The sequence below is a fragment of the Chlorella variabilis genome (assembly GCF_000147415.1).
Source record: "Chlorella variabilis unplaced genomic scaffold CHLNCscaffold_13, whole genome shotgun sequence".
Taxonomy (NCBI): domain Eukaryota; kingdom Viridiplantae; phylum Chlorophyta; class Trebouxiophyceae; order Chlorellales; family Chlorellaceae; genus Chlorella; species Chlorella variabilis.
Window position 1 is genome coordinate 145,763 of NW_005435075.1, and position 7,774 is coordinate 153,536.

At 62.1% G+C, this 7,774-nt stretch overlaps 2 protein-coding genes across 2 annotated transcripts in view; one reads left to right on the forward strand and one right to left on the reverse strand.

Moving 5' to 3' along the window:
- The window catches only part of CHLNCDRAFT_52907 (hypothetical protein), a gene marked incomplete at both ends in the record, with an annotated part of 30,495 nt that extends 28,763 nt beyond the window's left edge, over window positions 1-1,732 (reverse strand). Inside the window, 7 exons of the mRNA XM_005846648.1 lie at window positions 9-22; window positions 148-308; window positions 551-696; window positions 803-867; window positions 1,056-1,143; window positions 1,458-1,614; window positions 1,701-1,732. Coding sequence (XP_005846710.1) covers window positions 9-22; window positions 148-308; window positions 551-696; window positions 803-867; window positions 1,056-1,143; window positions 1,458-1,614; window positions 1,701-1,732 — 663 coding nt within the window. The remainder of the gene's footprint in view (window positions 1-8; window positions 23-147; window positions 309-550; window positions 697-802; window positions 868-1,055; window positions 1,144-1,457; window positions 1,615-1,700) is intronic.
- A 1,804-nt stretch (window positions 1,733-3,536) lies between these two features.
- CHLNCDRAFT_58129 (hypothetical protein) lies at window positions 3,537-6,070 on the forward strand (the record flags this gene model as incomplete). Its single annotated transcript, XM_005846508.1, has 9 exons — window positions 3,537-3,689; window positions 4,052-4,139; window positions 4,329-4,393; window positions 4,500-4,575; window positions 4,686-4,734; window positions 4,889-5,049; window positions 5,175-5,247; window positions 5,501-5,573; window positions 5,686-6,070. 9 exons carry the CDS (start codon window positions 3,537-3,539, stop codon window positions 5,794-5,796), a joined length of 849 nt encoding a protein of 282 aa, XP_005846570.1. The 3' UTR covers window positions 5,797-6,070.
- Window positions 6,071-7,774: the final 1,704 nt, after the last annotated feature.

The following is a 7,774-nucleotide window of genomic DNA, read 5'->3' on the forward strand; positions in this document are numbered from 1 at the left end:
GAGCGTACGCTGATGAAGGCGACTGCAGGGGTGGTGAAACAGAATAAGAGGGTGGTGGGTCAGTGACAGTGGTAATGGCGCTTGGAGAAGAGAGGGAAAGGTGGGCGGGACGGGGCAAGGGCAGGCAGATTGGACAAAGGCACCCACCTGTAAAGAGTGGGGAGGTGAACGTGAAGACCTGGAGGGCTGCCTTGTTGTGGTGGCGCAACTCCTTTGCAATGGTGAAGACGCTGAAGACAGGGGAGGTAACCGTCGCCAGGAAGAACATCATGATGCAGCCGATGGCGCCGTGGTGGTGCAGCAGGCAGCTGCGTGGCGGGGAACGGAGGAGAGCGATTCGATACAGGGGATGCAGTGGCCAAAAGTGAATGAGGGATCGGCGTTGGGGCCGGAGCCGTGCAAGCAGGGAGAAGTGCATACACATGCACCGCCAGCCTGCTGACACGGTAGATCCTGCCTCACCCCACGAGGTAGATGGAGGAGATTGTGTGGTGGAGTATGTGTTCATGGTCTGCATGGGGTGCGCTACCGGTAGGTGGTGAGCCCCAACCTACACTGTGTTGATGTAGTAATATGTAATGAGGCAATGGGTGGGCGCCACACCCAGGCCCGCCACCCACCGTCTGGCGTGAAGGGTAGGAGGAAGAAGAGCATGTCTGCTGCCATGTAGCCCAGAGAGAACTCGTTGAGCAGCTTCTGCAGACGGGGGGCACACTGGTGTGCGTGTGTGTGCTGAGTCATACAGTTGTACCACACACATATACATAATTATAAGCACAACACACACAGCCCAAGGTCCCACCTGCTGCGGCGTGTTGGGCAGGTCGACTTGGAAGGAGGGCCAGGCCAGCAGCTGCTGGTAGCCACCTGCAAGGGGATCAGGGAGGAGGGGAGGGCAAGGGAGGCACGCTCGTTGAACCAGAGGGGGGAGCAGCTTCACAACAACACAGCAACAACATAACCAGAATGAAACAAGCAGCGACGGGGCAGCAACAAACCCAGAAACACACATCCACCAATCAAACAAAACAGCCGGCAGCGGCCAGCAAACGCACCCAACGCCGACAGCGCGCCGTGCACGCTGTACATGGAACATGAGGCCAGGACGGCAGCCTTGCGGCCATCCACGCCCACCACATAGTACTGCAGAGGACAACAGCCGGAGGGAGAAAGAAGGGGATTACATCAGGAGCGGGGAAGGGTGTGCAGGGTGGTCTGGGACGCGGCTGTCTGTTGTTGCATGCGTGAATTTGCCTGTGTGAGCAGGGCAAGAAAGTGCGGCTGTGCACGTTTAAGGCGAGAAAGGCAGCGGCGCAAGCAGTGGTGTGGCAGCTGCTGTGCCGCCTGCCGCCCTGCCTGACTGCTTATGGGCAGGGTATGATACCCTGCCTCTGCCCGCTGCCCGCTGCCCGCTGCCCGCCTACTGGACCTTGCAGGTTGCACGCTTTGTGAGCAACCTGCAGGCTATGGGCGGCGAGCGGGTCGCCCGTCTTGCCATGCTGGATAGCGTTGCGCTGGCTGCCGACACGGACACAGGGCTGCCACTGGCCCGGCAGCCCTGGGCAGCGCAGGTTTGCCGCGTTCTCGCGGCGGCCGGCGCCCCCTGCGACTTGACTGCTGACGAGGGTAAAGGTAAAGGTAAAGGTGGGGAAGAGCCTCCACAAGCTTAACTTCCCCGGCTGACGAGGGGGTTGCCATACCTGAATTGGCGGAAACGCTCTTGGAGCGCCATGTTGCCTCGTACACGCACGCATCCGTGAAGGTGCAGCGGTACATTGAGGACGTGTGGGGGGGCAGCATCTCTGCGGAGGCCTACACGCCTGCGTCGTTCCTGTGCGATGTGCCCGAGCGCCGGCGCCGGGTGCGCCTGGCGCAGTGGCGCACGGGGTCGCACTGGATGGCTGAGGAGACAGGCCGGTGGCAGCGGCTGGACCGCACCCAGCGCCCATGCCCCCACTGCCAGGCCCCTCTAGAGGACGTACGCCACGCAGTGTATGACTGCCCCCTATACGCTGGGCTGAGGGAGGAGTATGCTGAGCTCTTCCACAGTCCCGGCCACGCCTTGCCCTCCCTGGCCGCCTTCCTCGGCCAGGCCAGGCAGGGCCGGCTGGCCCGGTTTGCCGACCGGTGCCATGAGGAGCATGCTGCTGCCCTGGCACAGTGACTCCCCCGGTTCCCTTGAGTAGGGCCCAGGCATCTTTTGCCCGGCCTTGGCTCCCGACCCACCCCCTCCCCCTGCAAGGAAGAGCAGCGTCAGCGTCAGCAAGCAACGGTCAGAGGCACCCCCACCACCCCCACCACCACCTCACACACTCACTGGCCCCTTGCGCGATGGTACGCCGGCATGTTGGCATGGGAACGCCAAGCCCGGCCCAGTAGCGGCGGCTGATTGAGTAATGGCACAGCCAACCGCCGCGGCAGGCCACTTTGCACTCCTGCCTGCAATGCATGCACCCATACATGTGCAGCCTTCTGGTATTTTCATGTGCCTGGGAGATGTGCGGGCATGGGGGCCCGTGTGCCCCATGCCATTTGAGTGCCCGGCGGCGGCGCTGCCTGCCGCCGGGAGCCCGCACCAGCATCGGCACCCGTCGGCCTGGCAGGCCTAAGCTGCTAAGGATCCCCACGCCCCCCACCACGTTGTGGGGGTTGCGTGTCCGGCAGGACGGGGAGCGGGGCCAGGGTCACCACCCTGGGACGCTCAGCTGGGGGGAGGGTGGTCGGAGCCATGGAGAGGGTGCTCCATGGTCCACCCCCTCTCTTGATGCCCCTTGATCACGTGTGCCCCCTGCCCAAGGTCTGCTCACGCGGCCTATCATAGCGGGGTGACTGTAACACACCTAGCCCGCCAGCCCAGCGCACAATTAAGCAGCAGCGCACCCACAATTATCCAGCCACAGCACCACACACAACAAAGCAGCCATGGCACAGCAGGACAGCAACGCACGTAAAACGGGAGGGACAGGAGGAAGACAGCGCCAAAGAAGAAGAAGAAGTGTGCGAGGGGACTTCCCGCCAGCTGGTGCCGACCCACGGCTCTGCTGAGTGCGGCAGCCGCACTCAGCGCTTCCAGGCCGCCAGCCAGCTGCTCAGCCAACATGCCTGCGGCGCATTCCCCAAGTCGCCACGTGGCTACCCCACAGGAAGTTAAGCCTCTACCCCGATCCTCTGGCATTCCCCAAGTCGCCACGTGGCTACCCCACAGGAAGTTAAGCCTCTACCCCGACCCTCTACCTCTACCCCGATCCACACAGGCAGTGGCACGCTCTGGGCCGCTGTTTGCACGCACAGCCCTTTCTCTGCTTTCGCGCGGTTCCCGTCCCGTTTCGGCGGGGAGTCTATGTTGCAAGCTAGTTCTTGCTTTACCATACTTTAAGCCCACACAAGCAAGCAAGCAAGCAAGCCCTGGCCCGGGCCCTCCGGCCCCTCCGGCCCCTCTTGCCCCAGAGCCCCATTCAGCCCACCAGCGTGGTCCCAGTGCAGCAGCCCGACTCAGGAGGCAGCTAGAATAGACGCCACTGTTCGGCGCCGCAGGCATGTTGGTTGAGCAGCTGGCTGGCGCCCTGGAAGCGCTGAGTGCGGCTGCCGCACTCAGCAGAGCCGTGGGTCGGCACCAGCTGGCGGGAAGTCCCCTCGCACACTTCTTCTTCTTCTTTGGCGCTGTCTTCCTCCTGTCCCTCCCGTTTTACGTGCGTTGCTGCCCTGCTGTGCCATGGCTGCTTTGTTGTGTGTGGTGCTGTGGTTGGGTAATTGTGGGTGCGCTGCTGCTTAATTGTGCGCTGGGCTGGCGGGCAGAGGCAGGGTATCATACCCTGCCCATAAGCAGTCCGGCAGTCAGGCAGGGCGGCAGGCGGCACAGCAGCTGCCACACCACTGCTTGCGCCGCTGCCTTTCTCGCCTTGACCGTGCACAGCCGCACTTTCTTGCCCTGCTCACACAGGCACATTCACGCATGCAACAGCAGACAGCCGCGTCCCAGACCACCCTGCACACCCTTCCCCGCTCCTGATGTAATCCCCTCCTTTCTCCCTCCGGCTGTTGTCCTCTGCAGTACTATGTGGTGGGCGTGGATGGCCGCAAGGCTGCCGTCCTGGCCTCATGTTCCATGTACAGCGTGCACGGCGCGCTGTCGGCGCTGGGTGCGTTTGCTGGCCGCCGCCCGGCTGTTTTGTTTGATTGGTGGATGTGTGTTTCTGGGTTTGTTGCTGCCCCGTCGCTGCTTGTTTCATTCTGGTTATGTTGTTGCTGTGTTGTTGTGAAGCTGCTCCCCCCTCTGGTTCAACGAGCGTGCCTCCCTTGCCCTCCCCTCCTCCCTGATCCCCTTGCAGGTGGCTACCAGCAGCTGCTGGCCTGGCCCTCCTTCCAAGTCGACCTGCCCAACACGCCGCAGCAGGTGGGACCTTGGGCTGTGTGTGTTGTGCTTATAATTATGTATGTGTCTGTGGTACAACTGTATGACTCAGCACACACACGCACACCAGTGTGCCCCCCTCCTGCAGAAGCTGCTCAACGAGTTCTCTCTGGGCTACATGGCAGCAGACATGCTCTTCTTCCTCCTACCCTTCACGCCAGACGGTGGGTGGCGGGCCTGGGTGTGGCGCCCACCCATTGCCTCATGTACATATTACTACATCAACACAGTGTAGGTTGGGGCTCACCACCTACCGGTAGCGCACCCCATGCAGACCATGAACACATACTCCACCACACAGTCTCCTCCATCTACCTCGTGGGGTGAGGCAGGATCTACCGTGTCAGCAGGCTGGCGGTGCATGTGTATGCACTTCTCCCTGCTTGCACGGCTCCGGCCCCAACGCCGATCCCTCATTCACTTTTGGCCACTGCATCCCCTGTATCGAATCGCTCTCCTCCGTTCCCCGCCACGCAGCTGCCTGCTGCACCACCACGGCGCCATCGGCTGCATCATGATGTTCTTCCTGGCGACGGTTACCTCCCCTGTCTTCAGCGTCTTCACCATTGCAAAGGAGTTGCGCCACCACAACAAGGCAGCCCTCCAGGTCTTCACGTTCACCTCCCCACTCTTTACAGGTGGGTGCCTTTGTCCAATCTGCCTGCCCTTGCCCCGTCCCGCCCACCTTTCCCTCTCTTCTCCAAGCGCCATTACCACTGTCACTGACCCACCACCCTCTTATTCTGTTTCACCACCCCTGCAGTCGCCTTCATCAGCGTACGCTCCGTGATGGCACCCCCAGTGGTTGCCTGGTTTGTCTTTACACTCTGGTTCAGGTGCGCACATCAAGATGGCACGCACAGGGGCGCGCGCCTCCTACTTGCATTTTTGTTGTGGGGATTGGCAGGCTTGTCATCACACTCTGGCCCAGTGCCTGCCCGGCCTCGCAACACACACATTCACTCGCTCTCACACATCTTATCACCAAACACACACACCATGCACGATTAACCATGCCACACAGTGGCTTACACACGCACACCAACATACCGTCTCTGCCTGCCTGCCTGTCTGCCTGCCTACCTTCAGGAGCTCGCTCATCCCCGGCCCCTGGCGCTTCGTCATGGGAAGCTGTGTGTTGCTGGGCATGGTGGTATCTCAGGTGGGTTGTGCACAAGTCCCAGCACACATCCTGGTCTGCATCAATCGGGCCCGGCTGTGCCATCACTACACACACACATATACACATACATCGCTGCCACCGCCTGCTACAGATTTGGTCTCACCGCCTGCAGCGCAGCTACGCCAAGCGGCGGCGCCACGCTTCACGGCTGGCTGGCGGCGGCGTTGCGGCCGGGGAGGTGAAGAAGGCGGACTGTGTGTAGACCGTCTGTCTGGCCGTGACCTTTTGTTAGGCCAGGATTGTATCGCCTGCTGCTGGCGCCGCCGCTGCTTTGCCGGATGCAGCAATGGCGCTGCGCTGCTCTGCTGGTGGCGCATTTGGCTCGATTGCCGCCCAAAATGCTGCAGCGGCCTCGGCAGCCTCAGCCGGCTGGCCTGCCTCCACAGCTTTGACCAGCAGCAGCGCTTTGACAAGTGCCGTGTTGTCGCTGCTGCCCTCGCCGCTGCCCTCGCCAGCCGATGCAACTGCATCTGCCCACCAGGCAAACATCTGCTTGGGCGCCTGCTTCTCAAGCCAGCCCCGCATCCGGCGGTCTTTGGCCAGCACCGTGGCGCATGCTGCCTTGCGCAACACCGCTACTGCCTCCCAGCCTTGCACCTTGAGCAGCCGTCCAGGCAGGTTGCGGTCCGCAGCTGCAGTGAGCGAGGCTTTCGCGAAGGCTGCCAGGCTGTCGTTCAATGCGCTCAAGCTGACGATGATATAGGTGTCGAACGGGGTTCTGCCACCTGCAGCAGATGGCAGCCACGACAGCGTTCAAGCAGCATTCGCACCGCAAGCATTCACACCGCAAAAATGCTCAGCACATGACAGTGCACGGCAGCTGGCTTTGTGTGGCAGCGGGCAGCGCACGCGCAACACCTGGCCGATCCAGGTGCTTCAGCAGCGACCAGTCGTTCTCCACTGGGCTCGTGGTCCGTCTTGTGAACTGGTCGTTTGTGTTGCCCCACATCTGCTGCGTGCACCGCCAGTACACAGGCAGCAGGGGGTGCAGCATTGGCCAGAACATCAGTGCGTACGGCACCTGCTGCTGCACGTAGGCGGCTACTGGAAGGCGGCCGTTGACTTCCACAAATGCTGGGTTGAGCACACGAAGCTCGTGGGAAGAGCAGCCCTCCACCGCACGCACTGCTGCAGGCAGGGGAAATGCATGAGTGCCTGTCAGCCTCCCACTCGCCTCGAGCTCCCTCCCAGCCCAGCTGGGCTGGAAAAAACCTGCTGCTGAGAAGCCCAACCGCTCGCCCCCGCCCCTCACCTGCGGCGGTGGCGATCTCTGCCAGCTGGTCTACCGCATCTTCACCCGGCGCCTCGGCTGCACCCAGGGGGCCCAGGTCGGGCAGTCCGAGCTCGTCTGGTGCATCCAGCTGGCCGCCGCTGTCAAACAGCACCTACGGCATGGGAATGAAAAGCAGCTCAACGAGCGAGCAGAAAACAGACATAGAGCTCTCGGTTGCACGCACTTTGTAGGGGCGGCCTTGCTTGTTGGGGACCAGGTGCAGCTCCAGCACCCACTGCCTAGGCGGCTGACCAGGCCTGAAATCATCTGCGGTGGCGGCGCCCACGCTGCCGATGCCGCTGCCGACAGGGCCCAATGGAAGATAGCGCTGTGAGAGCAGCTGGATGCCAGCCTTCAGGTACAAAGTCGCAAACAAAAAACAATGCGGCCCGTGGAAGAGGTTGCTGTTCACGGGCGCCACCAGCAGTGCTGCCAGCACAGCCCGCAGAAGGCGTTGCTCTGCAGCCAGCGCAGCAGCCAGCGGCCGGAAATGAGACAGCATGCAGCACACCCACCACACCACAACAACGGCAGGAGGGGAGCGCCCTACATAGCAGGATACATACTGACACATATGCACGTGCCGGCGGCAGGCTGCGCAGGTAGGTGCTGTGCTCTGGGAGGCCCAAGAAGCGCCGTGAGGAGTGGGAGAAGCACTCCAGCAGAAGGGTGCACCCTCCCAACAGCGGCTTGAGGTGGACAGCTCCCTCAGGCATGGTGTCGCTGCCTCCATTGTCTCAAGATCGAGCCCCAAACTCGCTGCATGGGACAGCAACGGGACAAACCAACGAGCATCCATGAGTCAATCAGTGGCAGGGCGACCTGCCGTGCTCCTTGCAGCAGTACTAGTACTGTGTGGCGCAGCCACCGCGCACGCACCTTTGTGCAGGCACTCGTACGCGCGCAG